The 21,717-nt window shown below is 35.4% G+C and overlaps 2 protein-coding genes across 6 annotated transcripts; both read right to left on the bottom strand.

Annotated features, from left to right (window-relative positions):
• Positions 1–773: 773 nt before the first annotated feature.
• Positions 774–1,938, bottom strand: LOC103857341 (glutathione S-transferase F9). Its single transcript, XM_009134508.3, has 3 exons — positions 1,678–1,938; positions 1,546–1,594; positions 774–1,407 (listed from the first exon to the last, which is right to left on the bottom strand). The coding sequence occupies exons 1-3, from the start codon at positions 1,819–1,821 to the stop codon at positions 953–955; spliced, it is 648 nt and encodes a 215-aa protein (XP_009132756.1). The 5' UTR covers positions 1,822–1,938; the 3' UTR covers positions 774–952.
• A 536-nt stretch (positions 1,939–2,474) lies between these two features.
• On the bottom strand, positions 2,475–6,551 carry LOC103857339 (protein JASON). 5 transcript variants are annotated; one of them, XM_009134505.3, is made up of 8 exons: positions 6,158–6,550; positions 6,000–6,054; positions 5,869–5,921; positions 5,106–5,317; positions 4,486–4,966; positions 4,327–4,418; positions 4,153–4,253; positions 2,475–3,897 (listed from the first exon to the last, which is right to left on the bottom strand). In XM_009134505.3, exons 1-7 carry the CDS (start codon positions 6,224–6,226, stop codon positions 4,163–4,165), a joined length of 1,053 nt encoding a protein of 350 aa, XP_009132753.1. In that variant the 5' UTR covers positions 6,227–6,550; the 3' UTR covers positions 2,475–3,897; positions 4,153–4,162. The 5 variants fall into 5 exon arrangements, with proteins under 5 accessions (XP_009132753.1, XP_009132754.1, XP_018512690.1 ...); XM_009134506.3 differs by having other exon boundaries at positions 2,509–4,269; positions 6,158–6,551; XM_018657174.2 differs by having other exon boundaries at positions 3,519–4,253.
• Positions 6,552–21,717: the final 15,166 nt, after the last annotated feature.

Genomic DNA, 21,717 nt, shown 5'->3' with positions numbered 1-21,717 from the left:
TGTATGCATAATAGAGTTTTTTTGGTGCACTCATAATAGAGTTTATACTTAATAATAATGCTTTATGTTGATCAATGCACCAATAAAGCCTGATGAACCTATCAAAGTAAAGGTTCTCTGAATGTCGCTGGTTTTATTTATGTGGGGCAATGTGAGTGGCCTACTCGTCAAAACTCAAATGACTCAAACCGGTACAAAATGCTTACGCAAAGTTCCAAACGGTTGCATTTACCACTACAGGTCAAATGTTTTTTTTTTTTCTAGAACTAAGAGGTAAATGTTTATGAGTGAGAGTTCTAGAAAGAAATACAATGTGCTGAGAAACGACAGGGTGCAAAGTAAGTTAAATAGAAGAGATCTTCAAGTGGTTGGCTAAAATATAATAATGATGCATCGCATTTTCAAGGTGACAAAGACACTAATCTATGATGGGTAGTAAGAAAAAGCAGTGAAACATTTATGGATTGTGTAATGGGAAGATTTGAGGGAAATCATACGTCAGAAGAAGTGTAATGTTCTGTACCACTATCAGCTATGAATACTGATCTCTAGGATACCGTGTTGTCGAATTTGAAGGAGATAATGCGATCATCAATAGTAATCCCAATAAGCACAACAATCTTAACCTTCAACATTACATCAACACTACTAGATATCGAATATCTATGTTCAATTCTGTTAAATTTACACATAGGAAGAGGTATTGTAACCATAGCCTAGGAATGATGTCTATTTCTTCAAGATTTTGCAAACCTTTATAATGATCCTTGATGGAAGGGTGATAATTAAGTTCCTCAAATTAAAAGCCTCACTCAACCATACAAAGAGTTCCGAGTTACAAAACGAAACAGAGTAGAGGTAACATAATATAAGAAGAAGCATACATTTCCACATTATTATTAAACCTCACATAAACACACAAACAACAACAACAACAAAGAACATTATGTTCTTAAGCGGGGAATGAATACTTCTCAAGAGTCTCCTTCCACGCAGGACGGCTGCTAATACTGTCCCACCACGCGCTCACGTGCTTCCTATCTTTGATCATGTAAGCCTTCCCGATCGGACCGACCAAGTAATCAGTAAACGGGAGGTGAGCCAAGTCAGCCAAGCTTACGAAGTCACCGGCCAAGTACTTGCTCTTTGAGAGATGTGCCTCGTAGACATCGAGCACAGCTGAGAGCTTCTCTTCGCTCTCCTTGATCAGCTTCTCATCAGATGGGAATCCCATAACTGACGCGAACATTATGTGAAGTGTCAGGTTAAGTAGCGGTGGGTGGTAAGTGGTCGCCTCCACGTCTAGCCACTGCTCAACTTGTCCTCTTTCTTCCACGGTTTTCCCCAAAAGGTCAGGTCCTTGTGACCTGTACTTCTCAGCTACGTACCTCATGACGGCACGTGACTCTGTCAAAATTTCAAAAAAAAAAAAAATTATTTACATCTCCACAGAAACATAAAAGAATAACAAGACAAGAACACAGAACTATGTTTGATCTGTAAGAAAAGTGAGATGTGTTGTGGTTTTCTTGAAAGAAGGCGTACCAAAGATTTTGTAGTCGCCGTCGACAACAGCAGGGACGGTACCGAAAGGCTGCATGGGAAGAAACAAAGAAGATGGTGAGAATCTTGAAAAAGGAAAAAAAAAAAAGAAACAGGGAGATCGAGGAAGGAAACCTGTAAGGCGAGATAAGCAGGCTGCTTGTGTTCTCCTTTCATGAGATCGACGGGGACGGTCTCGAAGGCGACGCCCTTCTCGATGAGCGTTACCAGAGCTCGCTTTGGTGAAGCAAAGTGAGGTCCGTACACCTTTAGCACCATCTTTCTGTTTCTCTGTCTTAGCTTGCGGTCACAGTTGGCTTGTTTAAGTGATGAATCTTACGGTGCTCACGACGCCGTTTTATAGAGAGAGAGGATGCTAGACGGGTGGGGAGAGAGATATTGCGACTCGTGGCGAAACGTGGCGTTGCGTTTCCGTTGCTTTCGCGGTGGAAAAAGAATAAAAAAAAATTGAAAAAGCAAAAAAAAAAGAGAGATTATTAGTCACTATTATGAAACTACACTTGATTACATTTTTGTCATTAATATTACTTTTAATTTTCTCTATAGAAATATTCAAAGATACCCTTTAAATTTATTTATCACAAATATAACATAAGGCTAAAATGATCAAAATATATTTTTATCAAAGAGGTAACTTAAACTTAAGATTTAGATCTAAAAAGGTAGACTATAAGATTTTTTTAAATAATAATAATTTGGATTTTTAAAATGTTTCAAGAACAATTTTTTTGGATTAAAAGAAATTGAAAAGCATTTGAACTGAAAAAAATTACGGAAATAAAATAAAATTTATTAATTTATATTTATTTATAAAATATAAAATTATTTATTTTTTAGTTAACAAACATTGTTACGAAAATAAAATAAAATTATTAATTAATGAAATTTTTTTAGTCTTTTTTCATTGTATGTTTTTTGGTTAAAAAATATTTTTATAGTGTTTTGAGAGATTTGGCAATTTTCTATGTATGTATTTGATTACCTATATTTCAGCATATTGTTTCTATACATTTTATGTAATGACTCAGATATTCTACATCAACGGATTTGATTGGCCAGATGTCTATATCTTTCATGTCAGCCTAACCCATTTGTGGGTTCGAACCCCTTATGTAAGGCGCAGTTAGACAACTAATTTTTTTTTTGTTAGTTCTACCTCATACATTAAATTAAACATATATATGTTCATAAAAGTTGAACAATGTGGATCCATTTGGTATATATTTATATATACTATATAGTTCTGAAATAGAAGAAATACTATTTGCAGTTTTATTCACATTAAAGGTTAAACCTATACAACAGTTGAATAAATTTTGTTAATAGTGAATGTGCCCCAATGAAAATGGATCCGCTACTGAGTGTAAACAAAACCAAGATAAGAAAAACAACTAGTTGTATAGTTGATTATGTTTTTTTTTGAACCACAGTATAGTTGATTATGTATGATTTTTTTTTTTTTGATCAAAGTTGATTATGTATGATTTGTGTTTTAAAGGCAAAAGAAAAACAAAGGACGAAAGACAGAGAGGAGGAAACAAGGATGGGTGGTTTAAACTTTTAAGTAGGTAGGTGGAGCCAAAATAAAACGTGAGAGAATGAGCTCAACGGTTTTATTGAACCAGTGAACCACATGTCTCAATTGGTTTTTCTGGTAGGTGTTGTCTGACTTGACAAAATATTTGTAAGATCTCAAGTTTATAAATAAAAAATACTAAAATTTTAATAGCCATATGATTTACTCATTGTTAGATTTTATAATTAAACTTTATGTACATTGAGTGTAATTTAGACATTTTTCACACATATTAAGAAAATGATAGAAATGCATTTATGTTTTCATTAATTACATTTGTTGAACCAATAGTATTTAAGATAAATAAATTTATTTTTTAGATAAATGCATTTTACAATTAGTATTCAGCTAAAAATAAGTATATAATATATTGGAATTCTAAAATGATATTTTTTATGTAACAAAAAATGATAAAATGACACTTTTTCAGAAACAAATGAAGTATATAGCTAAATGTCATTGCATTTTCTTATCTATTTTTCCTACATACACCAATCGATCCATATTCTGACAAATATCTACATATGCTTGTGTGATGGTTTCTTGCAGCTTATATAACAAATGATAAGTTTGTAAGTGTGGACCACAGGGTTGGCACAACATATCAAATGAGCAAAAGTATATGGACCCATTAAAGAGCTTTTTTTGTCTAAACAAAACTCTGCCAAGTAGAGAGACGACACCACCACAACCGAAATGGCAAGAGATTACTTGACTAGAGGGCTTGATGTGGGTTTTCCTTTGCTTTATTTCAGGATCTGAAAGTAAACAATTTCTTTTCAATCAAAGAACTTCCCTCTCAACAGAATCAGCCTAAAGTATGGATCAAAAGGAGAAGCCGGAATATGTAGATAATGAACCATATAAGAATCTAAAAACCCAATCACTTGACAGCCAAATCACTCAAGACTTGCAGAAAAATGACACTGCATATATTATCATGTGAGATAATAGAAAGCCAATACGAAACCATGAACCACCCTGCTATATAGATTATTCTACGTATCATATACCACACGTTGTTCAAAAGGAAACGATTGACGTTGATTGCGCTGAATGATGCAGCTGTGATATAGCTGTGTCCCTTTCTTTATCTTCCATTACTTCAAGTTTTCTGCATAACAACAGGTCTATGCATCATCATTGTGTATATTAGCCACACTGGTAAGGGAATGAGAAGAGTATACCTTGAAGAGATGAAACCTTGGCCACCTTCTTCTGAAAGTGCTTTCTCCAGTCTCTCCTCGAAAGGTGTTGCGTGCCAACTCACCTTCTGGTCCTGCAACAAGAAAAGTAAACGTGTTTAAAATGGGAAGAAGGCTAGAGAGTAAACGGGAGAGTAGTACCTCTTTGTACTTGTTTGTAGAGTTTGGTATCCCATTACCATCCCACCATTTGGGTGAGATTTGTGATTGCTCTTTCTCATTCCAGTGAGCTGCAACCATTCCGATAATAGGCCTGTCCCTAGAGGTTATAGTAGATATGTTATTGTTACTCTTCTCTTCACTTTGCTTCACCCAAGGAGAAACACTAGCTGAGCTGTCTTCCAACTTTCCCTCACAAGTTACTGAGAGAGTACTTTCTCCAGCCTTCTCAGGTATCTTTGAATTGGTGTTCTTGGAAGAACGAGAAGAGTAAGACTGATCAAAATCACATTCAAACCGAACTGACTTTATTTTTCCCGTGATGTTTTCAGCTCTAAGTGGCACCTTGATAGTTCTATCCACCCCATCCCTGAAAGCAGTACCAATGCTTCCTTGGCTTTCTTCACCAGCATCGCTATTCCCAGTGGAGATCTTTGCACTGTTTTGGGAATCAGTTATGCAACTGATATTGAGAAAAGAAGAAAAAGAGTAAGTTCCAGATCCATGTTAGGATACATATACAGTCCGCCGGTTTTACTTTTCAAAAACGCTTTTAAGTAAAGAGTTTTTTTTGTTAAGGAAAGTAACATCTAGAACTTCACCTGCTAGGAGTTTGCTCTGAAACCTCTTCTCCACAGGGTTCAGGTGTTTTCTCATCCAAGTGAATCACTGCATCAGAGTTACTGGAGATCCAAGAATCAAACTGGGACGATGTAAACTGTTTTCCACGTTGAGGAGTTTCCAGGTTTTCGGGTGCTTTCTTAATTTTAACCGGTGTGGCTGGTGTTGTGTCGCTAGCTTTAAGAAACTGAGCCTGTAACTCCACAAGTAAATCAAAGAAAGTTAGGTTCTCATTTTTGACGGAACCAGCAATCAAATTCTATTGATATATGCAAATGCAAGAAAGGATTCTCGCCAAGGTGTATAAAGATATTATGACTTCAAGAGAGTAAATATGAAAACATAAGCTATATTCAATCTAAAATAACTGAGCGCAACAAAATAGAGATAAAAGAAAAAAAAATAGAAAACAAAGCAAAAGGCTGTGAAAAGTACGAAAGCCATTCGTCATAGAAACAAAGCTCTACATCACCTCAATAACAACAAAAAGAACAATTCTCACTCCACAAGTAAAGAGCTTTAGCTCTCACATAGCAATCAAAATAGACAGGAAGGTGCATAAACTCTCAGGCAAACACAAAGACAGAAAAAAAAACATGGAAGCTTAATAATGATTGGGAATCATATAACTCGTAAGGATGATGTGATATTTAACAAAACCTTTGAAAATTAATATTAAAAAACAGAGAAACCATGAACAGTGTCAAGCAAGTTACATCAAGTATCACATAGCAAGTAACTTACCTCATCATTGAGATCTTTGTCCGTATGAATACAAGGCGAAGGAGGTGCTTTCTCTAGTTAAAAAGAAACCAAGTAAGAAAGAACCAACAACAACAAATAAAACATCATCAAAATCAAAAGAATAGATCCACCTTCTTCAGAGAGAAACAAATCTGACAAACGATTCTTCTTTGATGCATGACCTCTCTGTAATCATGAGGAACATATATATAATCGTGTGGTCAAGGACAGTTACCATATACCAAAAAAAAAAAAACATCCAGCTCACTTAGCGTAACAAGAGAATTACTTGAGAGACGGGGCTGTTAGTAGTAGATTGGGCGGCTCTGGCACGGAAGCAAGGGAAGAGACAACCCATTGCTACTCGATAGAGACTCCAGAGCTAAGAAATGTACTGTATGTAGGTGGTGGCTTTGTTTCAATTATGAAGAGTGGTGTTGGTATCAAATTATAAATTTGAATTTTTATTGGTGGCAATTCAAGGAGGAACAGCGATGGAGGAACCTACAGAGATTTTCCCGAGAAAGAGAGAGAGAGAGGTGGTGGGTCTGAGTCTTCTTTTCTTTGGTTTTTTTTCTTCAAATTTGAAATATCCCAAACAATGTGCTTACGAGGGAAAGGAATCAATCAATCAGGTGTGTGTCTTGTGGGTGTGAGCTTCGATTTGAATATGGCGTCAGATATTTATTAGCTTCGTACGTTTTTCACACTCGCTGGCGCGTGTGATGGACACGTGGATCGATTTATATATATAATTTGAAAATAATTTTATATCTTTCCAGAAGTAGAAATCTTTTTTTTTTGATATATTGTAAAGGATAAACGTACTTAATACTAGAAAGTAATGGATCTATTGTTCGAATCTGATGGATGCAAAGTGAGCTAAGAAAATGAGATATGAACAGAGCTCAAGGAGAAAACAACAGAAAAGAATGTGTGAAGAAGAGAGCTAGTGTTGAGTGCAAAAATTCAGTCAAAAAAGAAGAGTGTTGAATGTTAACATAATAACTTTTAACACGCTGCAACACCCTTCATTTGGCAGAGCCTTTTACTTTCTCAAGAAAGAAGAAAAAACGTACTTACTTCCAATTATATCAACAGGCAACCAAATACATGCAGTGAATATTCTCTTCTTCACGGATCACAGTGATTTTCATCCACCAAGATGTTCCAAATTTGCATACACGTAGCTTCTATTTTACCCTACCTCCATGCAATCAGACAGTTGTAAGTTCTAGCATTTTGGAAAAAGCTTTTGTTTGTACATTTTTTTTCCAAAGCTGCTTACATATTCTCTTTACCTATATTAGAAATTTAGAATGTTAAAGGTCACAATGGTCAGAGCACAATGCGTTTGCCTCCTGAAATCTCTAAAAACTGACTAGCACTCCTCATCAAAGCATTGTAAACTGAAGTTTGTCTGACTTCGCCTCATTGTAAAGAAAGACTGCAAAGCTTATTTATGTCCATGCCTCGACCTGCGATTTTGATTCCTTTTGCATACTCCTCTGATGTCAAAGGGATACAACACTCTTAACTGTCTTTCTCCTTTACTCTAAAACTTGAAATGACTCATGAACATAACATCAAAACCTAAAGTTGACAAACTTAAATTCCTGGACCATTTGAATTTAACTTAACATTCTTTCAAAAACAAAAAAAAAATCCTGGACTAACCTAATCTAGAAACAACCTTAATCTATATAATTTTGGCTTACCTCAATGATCTTACGTTCTTACAGACCAAAATATTAGAGACATGGCAGATTGCAATATTCGAACTTTTTATTAAAAACACAGAAGATGAAGAGCCCATGTAAGGAAGCGAGAAGAGTTGATCCATAAGCTCGACGATCCCAGCTCCATCACGATAACTTCTAAACAACCACTGCCCTGCTTTTTGATCCATAACGCTATCAAACTCTTACTTGTTGTTGCCTATTGCTAAAACTCGTTTTTTAAAAACCGAAACCCTTTAATTTGGATCAAATCAGTATGATGAGCAGGTCACACTGTTGAGTTTGTCGATAAATTGACCACTTAGGTTCGGCTTTGGAGCACAAAAAAAGCTCAGGACTAGACCATCTATCGATCTCTATTTTTTATGTCAAAAAAAAAATTATCTCTATTTTTTTTCTTTCTAAAATATATTTTTTAAATGAATAATTCTTTTTATAAATAATAATAAAATAGACAAAATATATTTTAATGATTTAATCAAGCTAAAATTGTATTAAAATTTTATTTGATCAATTCAAATATATACATACTGTTAAAATTAAAATATTTATGAATTTTTATATGGTGTATAATTTAATTCATATGATATATATATTTTTAATCTGAGTATCTATTAAATGAGATCTCATACTACTATAATTTTATGATCATTTCTATCTTGTTATAACAAAGAATTTAAACTACTGATTATAAAAAATATTAATGTGAAACTTTTAACAGTTTTGTTCATTTTATAGTTGTTTTAAAAAATTAAATATAACGTACACAAAAAAATCTAATTTTTATATGATTAATGTGCTGTTTAATTTATTTTACTAATATCTTTTTTTAATAATATAGGATGCATAAATTGTGATCAAATTTGTTTTATAAATATCATTAATTTCATGTATATTTTAATTCACATTAGGTAATTCCGTAACTTTTTTTTAAAGAAATAAGGTTAAATATTTTTGTTGATTTTTAATTAATTGTATGGTTAATTTAATGAAAAATATAATATATATTTAGATGACCAAATAATGAATGACATATATTGTAACTATTCTAATAATTTTAAACTTATTTTTCTAAGAACTCTAATATTATGCATCACCATTAGTTACTTCTCAATATTAGAGATTATAGAAATGGTTTTTTTTCTAATGCATGTATGCATAATATCTCTTTTTATGTTATAGAAAAACATAGAGATGAACTGAAAATATTCTAAAGATAGGAGCTGAGAATCTTCAGAAACCATAGAATTAGGGTTTACTGTAGGAGAAGGCTAATGCTGATTGGGCTTCTCAGGCCATAGACATATTAGCTTCTTCTTTTTTTGTCGATTGCCATAGACATTAGCTAGTGGCTGGAAAATGGTAACTCCGGTTAAGTGTTCTCGGTTTAACCATGCTAATTGTATTTACATTTGGTTTATCATTCACAATTCTAACTACATTTCTATATATTTTATTGCTAACTTTTTAGTAATGTAATCTGGTTAGATGTAAAACCAGGAAACATTCATTATTCTAACTAATATATTTTTCAAAGGATTGACATTAGCGAATTCTTTGCTAACAAAGTTGAATTAATCGAATTCTGTGGAATATGCAGTTCAAAATTACCGCAGACAACGTCATAGATCAGAAACCTTGATCTTAATTGAAGAAGAAATTCTCAAACTAAGAGTACAAGAGTTGGTAGCATAGGCGGATGTGTGCTTATGGAGAGAGAAAGAAGACATATTCAAGCCTGTTTTCCATGCGTCTCAGACGTGGCAACTGATTAGGGAAATACGACCAACAGTTCAGTGGCATAAAAGTGTGTGGTTCTCTGAAGCAACGCCTAAATACTCAGTGATCAGTTGGATTGCAGTTTACAATAGGTTGGCTACCGGAGATTGTCTTTTAAAGTGGAACAATCAGGCGGATGCAACCTGAATTCTCTGTCAAACTCACGGGACCACATTTATTTCAGCTGTCCTTACTCAGACAATATGGAGGAACCTTATGGAGAATATCCTTGGACCGAACTATTCCAACAATTGGAACCACGTACTAGAGATGTTGACAGTGAACACTATCAGCAGCACGAGGGAGTTTTTGTTTCGTTATGTGTTCCAGGCATTGGTACACTCAATTTGACATGAGAGGAATGGAAGGCGCCATGGCGAAATTCATCATAACTCAAACTACATGATTAGCTTCATCGACAAGCAAGTACGCAACAGAATCAGTTCACTCAAAAGGAGGGGAGGGAAATTTAGATCATGCTATGATGGCTTGGTTTGCATCACAAGAGTAGAGATAGAGATTTTTATTTCATGTTATTTTTAAACCATGTTGGTTGCAAAATAGATCAAAGAACACATCCTCTGTAAAAAGAGTTTTCTTTTATTTGAATAATTTAACATTCTTTTTTGAATTAACTAAATTGTCTATCTTATTGTACATAAATAAAAGGTGAGAATTAATAGGTGAATCTTTTTCAACCAAAAAAATGTTAAATGGAAAAACAAAGTTGTGTTCTGTTTTAACAAGAAGGTTGTATTGTTCTGCTCATTAGATTTCCATGTAGGTTGAATAATATCTTTCAAAAAGTATTATACAATTAGGAATACGTGCATGTGTCCTGATACACTACGACCGTGATTTGTTTCAGGCTTTTAGGTTTTCTTTTTATCCTTTTTTATTTTAGAGCTTATGTTCACTACCAAAAAAAAAAACGCAACTTGTGTAAAAATTCCGAAACTTGTGATAAAATTATACCATCGTAAAACTTTGATGTCTTTCAAAAGATATGCGACATCGTGATGAAAAAAATCGTGATAATGATATCACCCATTCAAGACAATTACTTATCCAAACTAGATTGAATCTGTTACGTTGCCCATTTGTTTTGTTCATTTTCTCTTTTACTGAAATTTCAAATAACACACCAGTATATTTTATGTACGTATATAGTTTTTGACTAACGACTTTGAATTTACCAAAGCACTAAATAGTTATAAGTTATACTTATAGGCTTTTATATATTAATATTCATGCTTCGAGTTGAACATGCATACTTAAGCTTGTGCTTTGAATTTTACTTTCTTTTGTATTCTCCGTTACATTGGAAATTATAATCTTGAGTTTTGTAATATTTCTTTTCATTTTATCATTTTGGAATAGTATCAAAACATTGAAACATTATTGTTTAATTTTCTTAAATAGTGCACTATGCATTTGCAAATTTACAGTATGATCTGGTAATATATATATGTCCTAGGAAAATAATTTGGGAATCCACCCAGGTGAAAAATCAAAAATACAAGCAGATCATTGGAGATTTTGAGTAGAATGGGAGAAAATACACTGTAGGAATATGATGCAGCGCCACCTGTGATCGTTCACGATCACAGCCTATGTTACATGGAAACGGAAGCGGGTACGTGGAAGCGGAAGCGTAAGGAAGTGCAGAAGCGAGATTTTTTAAAATATTAGGAAGCGGGTACGTATTGGAAGCGTATATCCATATATAAATATATATATATATATATGTAAATTTTTTTAATAATTAGGACTAAAATTATATGATTTAAATTTGAAATAAAACATTTATTCATTTATAATAATTTTGAAATGATTTTATATTAAAACTGTAAAAATACACATAAATTATGTTTACAAAAAATATTATATTAATTATTTTTAATACTTCATAAATAATTGACACAATATGTTTCAATATGTGCTATATCTTTAATAAAAAATCTCAATGCATAAAGATAATTTATAGTATTATTTTTGATATTTATATATATTTATAATTCAATATTCATTACTATTAATATTTTTAATTTTATATAGATTAAAACTATGGTTTTATATTTTATTGATATACATTGTATTTTTAGAAAAAATGGAAGCGTGATTCCAAAACGGAATCATAAGCTTCCAACAGGTTTTTAAAGAGAATATTTTAGAAACGTTTTGGAAGCGAGATTCCGCAAGCTTCCACAAGGTTCCGATTCCGATTCCGGTTCCGAAGCGGGAAGCGGACGTCCGATGAAGCTTCCGTGCAACGTAGATCACAGCTCCCTTTCCAATTAGGACTTTCCTTTTCTATCTTTATGTTAAGTTTACTTATTTTATTTAAAGTACTTTTATCATAGGAATAGGAAATCACGTAAACCCTTAAGGATCGTGATCTTTTAAGCTTTATATAAACGAGGTATTCAACCTCTTTGTAAGGTACGCTTTGATTAATAATAACTATTGAGTTTCAGTTTTAAAGAGCTTTCGAGCACTGCGAAGAGTATTCGCACCCTTATCTTCTTGTTCTCGAGTTAACTTCGGGAATACGTTACCTGTTTGAAGATCAACACCTTGATCTCTCAAACCCTAGCTTCCGCCTCTCTATCAGTTGGTATCAGAATCAGCACGTTTCGGGATTTCATCTATCGTTTTCAATGACTAAGAAAACGACAGAAGGTACTTCTCAAGATATGAATGATTTCCGAGCACTAATTGTCGAGATGCAAACGGCTCTCGCCACCACCATTCAGACATCGATGCAGACCTCAATTCAACAGTTGAGCGAATCATTGGCGACTCGTTTGGACACTATCAACACAACTTTAATCACTCGCCTGGAACCGCTTAACCGGCAACCGGGAATTGTTCATCAACCTCACCAGCAACAGCAACTTCCACCGCCCCACCAGCAACGTCAGGTTCCTCCACAGCAACAGCCTCTTCGTCAACATCAACAACGCAATGACCAGCTTGGTAACATACGTGACCTACACGCGAATGAAGAAGACGATGACCGTCATAGGCAAGTATATCACGATGATTTTCAACAACGACGAAACTTTGACAATCGATGGGAAAACGGTTTCAAAGTCGATATTCCGGAATTTCATGGCGGTTTAAAAGGCGATGATCTCATTGATTGGATGGTTGCCGTTGAAGAGATCTTGGACTTTAAGCAAGTCCCTCCCGGACGACGAGTCTCTCTTGTGGCCATGCGATTTCGCGGTCATGCAGCGACTTGGTGGAAACAGCTCAAAACAACCCGTTCCCGTACTGGAAAAACACCGATTCAGACCTGGGAGAAGCTAACCAAACACCTTCGTCATACCTTCTTACCACATAATTATGAGCGCACAATCTATAATCGACTACAAAATCTCCGTCAAGGAAGTCGTAGCGTTGATGAATACGCAGAAGAGTTTTCCTTGTTACTAACCCGCACAGAGATACACGACAGTCAAATCCAATTAGTTTCTCGCTTTATTGGAGGTTTAAGACAACATCTTCAAACAGCTATGGCTCAGTTTGATCCGACAACCGTGGGCGAAGCACATAGGCGCGCTGCAACGTTTGAACAACAGTCCCGTTCTTCGAACTGGAGCAACTCATCTCGATCAAAACAACAGGACGTAGCAAGCAACGCAGCGCCAGCAAAAGAAGCGACCGATGAGGGCAAAAAAACTACACCGGAAGAACAAACTCTGCGCCGGTCTAGCCGCCCCAATGCCCTTCGTTGTTACTCATGTGGAGAGCATGGACATCGACAGACAGCTTGTCCACACGCAACGCGTAGAGGCCTAATCACAGAGGACAAACAGGATAACGAGGAAGTATACGATTCGCAAGAAGAAGACAACGATGACAACGATGACAACGACTTGCCTCTGCCTACAACGGGCGACGTGGGTCATATGTTGGTGCTACGCCGGTCATGCATCACTCCTCGTCGACATGATGAACAATGGCTTCGCACTAACATCTTTCGTTCTACTTGCACGATTAATAGTCGCGTATGCACTTTCGTCGTCGATTCAGGCAGTTGTCGGAATGTCATATCCGACGAGGCTGTCACAAAGCTCGGTCTGTCCAGGGAAAAACACCCGTCACCGTACACATTAGGATGGCTTAACGATAGCGCTACAGTTCGTATATCCGAACGAGCACTCGTCTCCTTTTCCATTGGACCCCACTACAAGGATCGACTTTACTGCGATATAGCTCCTATGGATATCAGCCACTTATTGTTGGGAAGGCCATGGGAATTCGATCGCAAGGTAATACATAGTGGAGCCGACAACACTTACCAATTTGTGTGGAACAATCACACAATCTTGCTTCTTCCGTCGAAAGAAACAGTACCTCCCTTAACATCCATCCCAAAGGTCCCGTCTCCAGCTCCTTTACCTTCGACAACCAAAGCAACATTGCTTTGCTCGTACAAGGCATTCAAGTCCGAACTCCGAACCGAGGGAGTCGCATTCGCATTGCTACCATCTCCCACCACTAAAATCTTCACGGGTCAAATACATGGTGACATCAAAACAGTCCTCGACGAGTTTCAGGATGTATTTCCAAGCGACTTACCGACGTCCCTACCACCATTAAGGGACATTCAACACCAGATCGACTTGGTTCCAGGAGCAACACTTCCCAATCGACCTCATTACAGAATGAGTCCGGACGAACACGAAGAGCTTCGACGCCAAGTAGAAGATCTGCTCAGTAAAGGCCATATTCGCGAGAGTCTCTCTCCATGTGCTGTTCCTGCTCTTCTCATACCAAAGAAAGACGGAACATGGCGTATGTGTGTGGACAGTCGAGCCATTAACAAAATAACAGTACGCTACCGTTTTCCGATACCCCGACTCGACGATTTGCTCGACCAAATTGGTAAAGCAATGATTTTCTCAAAAATCGACTTGAAGAGTGGTTACCATCAGATACGAATCCGTCCGGGGGATGAATGGAAGACTGCTTTCAAAACCCGCGAAGGATTGTTCGAGTGGCTAGTCATGCCTTTTGGTCTCTCTAATGCACCCAGTACTTTCATGCGCATTATGAACCAAGCATTGCGTCCCTTTATTGGCAAGTTCGTCGTCGTATATTTTGACGACATCTTAATTTTCAGTTCTTCGGTGGCCGATCATATCACTCACATACGCGACGTCTTGAAAGTTCTACGCACGGAACAACTTTTCGCGGCTAAACACAAATGCGAGTTTGGAGTGCCTGAGGTTCTTTTCTTGGGTTATGTGGTGTCTGGACAAGGTTTGTCAATGGACCAGTCCAAGATTGAAGCCGTTCGCTCGTGGCCTATCCCGAAAACAATCACAGAAGTTCGCAGCTTCCATGGCCTTGCGTCATTCTACAGACGTTTTGTGAGTCATTTTAGCGGTATTATGGCACCACTCACTAGTTGTATGAAGGCGGGAAAATTTCTTTGGACTCCGGAGGCAACTGAGGCATTTGAATTAATCAAACAAAAGCTTACAACAGCTCCCATTCTCGTCCTCCCCGACTTCACAGAAACCTTTGAGCTTCATACTGATGCATCTAAACTTGGCATTGGTGCAGTACTCAGCCAACGTGGCCGTCCGATCGCTTATTTCAGCGAGAAGCTGGCTGGAGCTCGTTCAAGATATAACACTTATGATATAGAGTTTTATGCGATCATTCAAGCTATCAAACATTGGCGACATTATTTGGTACATCGAGATTTTGTGTTATTCACTGACCATGACGCTTTACGTCATCTTGATAGCCAAGCTAAAGTCTCGTCACGTCATGCTTCATGGATTGCTTTTCTACAACAGTTCACTTTCTCCATTCGACATCAATCAGGCAAAAACAACAAGGTGGCCGATGCTTTGAGCCGACGTTATACAGTTCTCACTATTATGCGGACGTCTGTTACAGGTTTTCAATCATTGTCAGAGTTATACCCAACCGATGGCTTCTTTGGTCGCCTTTGGGAGGAAGCTCAGACCGGACTCTTGTCTGATTATACCATCCACGATGGGTTCCTGTTCAAAGGGCTTCGCCTATGTATTCCAGACAGCAGCGTACGTTTGAAAATTATTCAGGAGTTGCATAATGAAGGACATGCAGGACGTGATCGTACGCTCCACTTGGCCACTTCATCATATTTCTGGCCGACGATCCGGCGTGACGTTATACGGTTCGTCGCTCGTTGTAGCGTGTGCCAGCGTGCAAAAGGTAAGGCGTCTAATGCGGGACTGTACCTTCCTTTGCCAATTCCAACACAACCCTGGACCCATGTCAGTATGGATTTCATTCTCGGTCTGCCGCGAACGCAACGGGGTTTTGATTCTATTTTTGTGGTGGTTGATAGATTTTCTAAAATGGCTCACTTTGTGCCTTGCAAGAAGACTTCTGATGCGGTCAATATTGCTCTGCTCTTCTTCCGCGAGGTGTATAAATTACACGGCTTGCCATTGTCTATTGTCTCTGACCGGGACACTAGATTTTTAAGCCATTTTTGGAGATCCTTGTGGAAATTGGTGGGTACTAGCTTAGATATGAGCACTGCATACCATCCGCAAACTGATGGGCAGACGGAGGTAACTAATCGTTCCCTTGGCAACTTGCTTCGTTGTTTGGTCGGTGATAATATTAAGAGTTGGGATCTCAAGCTCAGTCAAGCAGAATTTGCTCACAATCACGCCTTAAACCGGAGTTTAGGTTATTCTCCATTTCAGGTCGTGTACGGCATTGTACCGCGGGGACCTCTTGATCTTACATTGTTACCCGACAAAACTAGGCTCCATGGTGACGCCATTGATTTTGTTACTGAGTTACAACAGGTCCACCAGTTGGCTCGTGATAACCTTGCTACGTCAACTGCTCGATACAAGCTGGATGCAGATAAGAAACGGCGAGAGTTGATCTTCGAACCTGGGGAGCTCGTTTGGGTCTTCCTTACCAAGGACCGTCTCCCGGCGGGTGAGTACAACAAATTGAAGTCACGAAAGATTGACCCCGTCGAGATCATTGAACGTATCAATCCAAATGCCTATCGTGTTCGTTTGCCTTCTCATCTTCGAACTTCGGATGTGTTTAATGTCAAACATCTTTCTCCTTATCATGGTGATAACGATGATCCAGATTCGTGGTCGAATCTTCCAAACCAGGGGGGACCTGATGCAGCGCCACCTGTGATCGTTCACGATCACAGCTCCCTTTCCAATTAGGACTTTCCTTTTCTATCTTTATGTTAAGTTTACTTATTTTATTTAAAGTACTTTTATCATAGGAATAGGAAATCACGTAAACCCTTAAGGATCGTGATCTTTTAAGCTTTATATAAACGAGGTATTCAACCTCTTTGTAAGGTACGCTTTGATTAATAATAACTATTGAGTTTCAGTTTTAAAGAGCTTTCGAGCACTGCGAAGAGTATTCGCACCCTTATCTTCTTGTTCTCGAGTTAACTTCGGGAATACGTTACCTGTTTGAAGATCAACACCTTGATCTCTCAAACCCTAGCTTCCGCCTCTCTATCAGAATATGTTTCGTGAGAGTGTACAGATAGTAAATGAGTTTTTGAGAATAATTTAAACACACAATAATTCAGCGTAATATAGTCTTTTTCTTAAAGGAGTGTAATATAGTCTTCTCTTAACAAATAGGAGAAAAGTGGAGAAGTTTGACAATTCATTAGTTATTTTTCAATTGCAAAAGAGTTTTCTTTACGTTGAAAATATTTACCCTCATATTTTATGAATGTTGATTAAAGTTACCCGCATAAGTTTTCCAAAGAATGGGTTATTTTGAGCTTGACGACTAACCCATTCAACAAGAATTTCCAGAGAATAAGTCACATGAGCTATATATCAATAACTGAAATCTCAAGGAGTCGACCAAATTAATAAAACTTTAGTTTTTAAATGGGTTAGTCAAAATTTTAAACCAAAGTCATCAACGATTTTTCGTATATTTTTATAAATACAACATATACAAATTAAATTGCTCTTTTTTTGTTAACAAATATAGATCATAAAAAAAAACTAAATCAATTCATTTATCCAAGTTGGTGGTGTAAAATCTACAAAATGGATAAGACAATTATATAGAGCAATTCATGAAAGGTTATCCGCATTTTTATTACATGTGTGTAGTATATGAATGATTTCGAAGATGTTGATTTTTCTTTTTACATCTTTAAATTTCTCTAAAGTTAACTGAAAAAGCAGGATATTTTATTGGACCCCAAACAGTTATAGCAGTTATAATATGTTTCTTACTAGTTTTTAATTAATATATTTACTTTAATTTATAACATTATTGTAGAAACTTTTAACATTTATATAAGATTAAAAATATTTTTTTAAGTAACTCACTATGAAATAAATTATTTATTTTATTTTTTACTATTTGGTTTCTAACTAATTTTTCTCACAATATTTATTTTCTATTCTTATGTAAATTAAATATTTATTATATTTTAATAGAAATTATAAGTATTAAAATATGATCGTTTGACTGATATATCATAGTCGTGTATGTTGATCATTGAAATTTAGATATTAAATTTTATGTAATAAAATGTGAAAATTTATGTTAAAAATAGTAAAATATATTTTAAAGATAAATTATCAAAATAAAAATCGATCAAAATCATATATTTCTATTGAAAATAAAATTTAGTTATAAGAAAAAAGAAGCTGGAATATATATTTTACATATAGCTTTTGATATTATAATTAGAGTCGATTGGGATGCATGGTCTTTCAATCCATCGATGTATTATGTCACTAGAAATTGTGGGACTTTTGTTCATAGACGTTACTCAGTTATAGATTGTCTCATCGATGAATCTCACAAATAAGACGAACCATGATTCTTTCACACCATAATATGTGCTCTGGAAGGCTAGTTCTAGGAGGCGTGTGTCAATGGTTGGTCTTCAAGGAAAGAAAAGAGTCGTGATTGACCAACCAGGGTTATCCCCAAGAGAAATTCCATAAGATCGATCTAAACTGTGAATGAATGAAAGCATACAAAGAACAAATGATTTTGAATTTCATTTGATTCACCACATAAAAGACAAGTGTGGTTTACACCCTCATGAACGTGTGTGCACTCCTGTTGATAACATGTCCTTATTCACGAATCTGCTTCCAAGTCTTGGTTGTAGAGAACAGTTGTTTAAACTCATTCTCTCCATGTTGTCAAAGCCAACGATCTGAGTTGATGCCATCTATCATTGTCTGCAGGTGATAGCCACCATATCGACCAACGTTCCACCGTCCAGAGGATGATGCTTCCACAATTAATCAGCATAACATCGAATGCCAAAAATACTTATACTTGATTCACCTGCAATATCATCAATTTATCCAAACTTAGCCAATTGTCAAACCAAAATAGAGTAGATTTTACATTAGCAATCTCTGAGCATATACTTTAGTTTGTTAAATAGATAAATAAGATGCGCATAGCCTTTTTAAATGTTGTTTTTGGTCAATGATTTGTGAAGAGTAGAGGGGCACATCAGCAGTTTTTGAGAAATACATAATTCATGAATTGTATTCATATGATTTTTTTTTTCAGTTTCTTGAGACCTTCTAAATACATAATTCTACCCGATAATTGGTGGATCTAGAAATTTATTTTACTGGGGGCAAAAATAAATAGTGAAAGATACTCCCTATTTAATTGTAAAAATAATATCTTCAAACGCTTTTTTGTGTTATAAATATAAATTTTTTAGCAAAAAAAAATATAAAATATCAGCATAATTTAAACTCAGTTTTTATGACGATTCTCAAATTTTATTTAATTTAAATATTACCAAAATCCAAAAAATTAACATCACAAACTCTAGCTTTAGGTTTAGGGAAACAAAATGATGCAGAAGACTGGTATTACGGTATTTTTGAAATATTCTCAAATTTGTTGTTAGTTAAACTCTTAATGGTATTAACTTAGTGTACTCTTTAATATTTATGCAAATTAGTTATTCCTCCTTAGTTATTATGTATATAGTAAGTATACATATTTTGTATTCAAGTCAACAGTAATTTATATTTTGTGAAAACCATGATAAACTGAGAGTACTATTCAAAGTCCAAACTAAACGTAAATACGGAGTAATAGAAGTAATGGAAACAAGCGTTAAAGCATTAAATCCATGAAGACACATTATTAATAGCTTTTATAATTCAATTGAACTTGTATATTAAATCTAAGGTTTTTAGTTAAAAAAAAATAACTTAAACCCTGAAAGGAAAAAATACACACATGAGAAAAACTAAAAGCTGAATGGGGAAAAACTTAAATTTAGGATGGGGGCATTAATTAGAAACTCAAATAATTAAAAAATAATTTATGAATTTGACTGGGGGCAGTTGCCCCCTCCTTGATACACGTAGATCCGCCCATATCAATATGCTTGCATAAGGTGTTGAAATGACTTAAATAAGTTTCTGCAAATGTGTGACAAGAAATTGGTTGCATCAGCTACATATGATAGAAAAAAAATCATTGAAGTAAAATCAATGCACGACGAGAATCATGAACGAAAAATCAATGATGACATGTATGCTTAAAACAAAAGATGACATGTATTCCAGATAACTGGTTACATTAGATGCATATATGGAAACAAAAATACGGAAGAAAAATCAGTGTAATAATAAATATTACTTGAGACCAGGAAAATGTAGATGAATTGTTTTCGATAAGGTCATAAGGATCATATTATTATCTGCTTCCTGATCTAGGTAGCAACATATGTCTTCGCAAGTTGAAACTAAGGATCATATACGGTGCTGTATTAAGGGGTCGACACTTGCCCCCATGAAATTATCAAAACTTCATTTAATTTATTTATCATTTAATTTATTTGACCCACTAGCAAATATTTATCGGCCCCCTCTACTTCCAAATCAGCATAAATAATGCGCATGATAGTAGTGAACGTTCTAAAAATCAAAACAATAATAGCACAAGGTTCTTTCAAGGGAATGACACATCAGATTTTTAAGAGCATAAGAGATTGACATGTCAATAAATGAAAAAAGTTGAAAACCCAATAAAAACATTTTATTTATACACCTAAGTTTACACGTTGGCAAAATTGAGACGCTATATTCAATACTTGAGTGAAAACCCAATAAACGTGAGTGTTACACGGTTCAAGTTCGAGTATACTAACCAATCTGATTGTTTTTGTTAGTCATTAAACTTCAGCTTTTCATAACTGTTGCAACTTGCAAGATTTAACTTTAAGAAACTGAAACAGTTGCAACTCTAATAGTGGGGGGAGGAGGACGTGAGCCTCTCCGGGTGGCTAGCCGTGAATGGGATCATCCCATTTGTTGCACATTTAATATAGAGAAGGATCCTATGTTACCTTCTATCCAACAATTAGCCGATGTCCGTCTCATCTATATTTTATTTGCTTCATTGGATCATAACAAGTTTTTTTTTTTTAACTTGATGTATGCTTCTTGTTGTCTCTTCTTCCACAATTTGAACTTTAACTTGTCTTCTTCGTTACAGGAATCACATCTGGCTGACTATATTTTGACAAGAATGACTATATCTTAATTCAGTTTTTACAGTATCTAGAGTAGTAGTACATCTTTTTTACAAATAGATCTCTATGTCCCTGATTGTGCAAACACAAGTGAATATAAAGATAAATAATAACGTTAGAAATGTTTGACAATGAAATTTACAATTACTAAGAATCAATGCCAAAAAGCATAAAATAACAATTTGGAAAATGGTGGAAGAAAGTTGGAGGCTAGGGCGACAACTCTAGAAAACCAAACAAAAATAAAATAAAAGGTCTAAGTATGAGGTAAGATGAATTGTCTTGTCTTAGAAGTAGAGAGAACATTTGTAAATAAATAATAAAAAGAAAATAGTTATAAGAAGGTCTAAGTATGGCTGGATCCAAAGTTGAGAAGCAAAATGTGAGAAGGTACCCAAACTCACTTGTACGCAATGTCAGTCCAATAAAATATATAGTAGATGAACTGTGCTGACTAATTATAGGGAGATTTGGAGACCAGAAAAAGAGATACATTTGAATGAGTACTAAAAACAAAAATGAAGTTGTTTACTGGTATGACGTGGATGAAATTTCAAAGAATGGTAGTATCTAAGAGAACAGGGCTGGAACAACTTCAAAAACATTGATTTTTTTTTGTCACAGCTTCAAAAACATTGATAACATAGTAAATTCAGGTGAAAGTCATTAGTTGTCTATAACAAATAGAAATGTTAAGTAAAAATGACAAATTAAAATCGTAAAATTTAACAAAAAAATATATAGAAAAGTTAACATTGACTT

This window comes from Brassica rapa, chromosome A03 (genome assembly GCF_000309985.2).
Source record: "Brassica rapa cultivar Chiifu-401-42 chromosome A03, CAAS_Brap_v3.01, whole genome shotgun sequence".
NCBI lineage: Eukaryota > Viridiplantae > Streptophyta > Magnoliopsida > Brassicales > Brassicaceae > Brassica > Brassica rapa.
The sequence above is the reverse complement of the archived record's forward strand: the minus strand, read 5'-3'. Positions and strand labels throughout refer to the sequence as shown.

What these genes read in the sequence shown, in the direction of transcription:
- LOC103857341 (XM_009134508.3), bottom strand. Translation starts at nt 1,821, where the DNA reads ATGGTGCTAAAGGTGTACGGACCTCACTTTGCTTCACCAAAGCGAGCT. An exon ending in CTGCTTATCTCGCCTTACAG is followed by an intron (nt 1,595 to 1,677) that starts GTTTCCTTCCTC and finishes CTTCCCATGCAG; the next exon opens with CCTTTCGGTACCGTCCCTGC. An exon ending in CGGCGACTACAAAATCTTTG is followed by an intron (nt 1,408 to 1,545) that starts GTACGCCTTCTT and finishes AAATTTTGACAG; the next exon opens with AGTCACGTGCCGTCATGAGG.
- LOC103857339 (XM_009134505.3), bottom strand. Translation starts at nt 6,226, where the DNA reads ATGGGTTGTCTCTTCCCTTGCTTCCGTGCCAGAGCCGCCCAATCTACT. An exon ending in ACAAAGATCTCAATGATGAG is followed by an intron (nt 5,318 to 5,868) that starts GTAAGTTACTTG and finishes GTGGAGTTACAG; the next exon opens with GCTCAGTTTCTTAAAGCTAG. An exon ending in CTACAAACAAGTACAAAGAG is followed by an intron (nt 4,419 to 4,485) that starts GTACTACTCTCC and finishes TTCTTGTTGCAG; the next exon opens with GACCAGAAGGTGAGTTGGCA.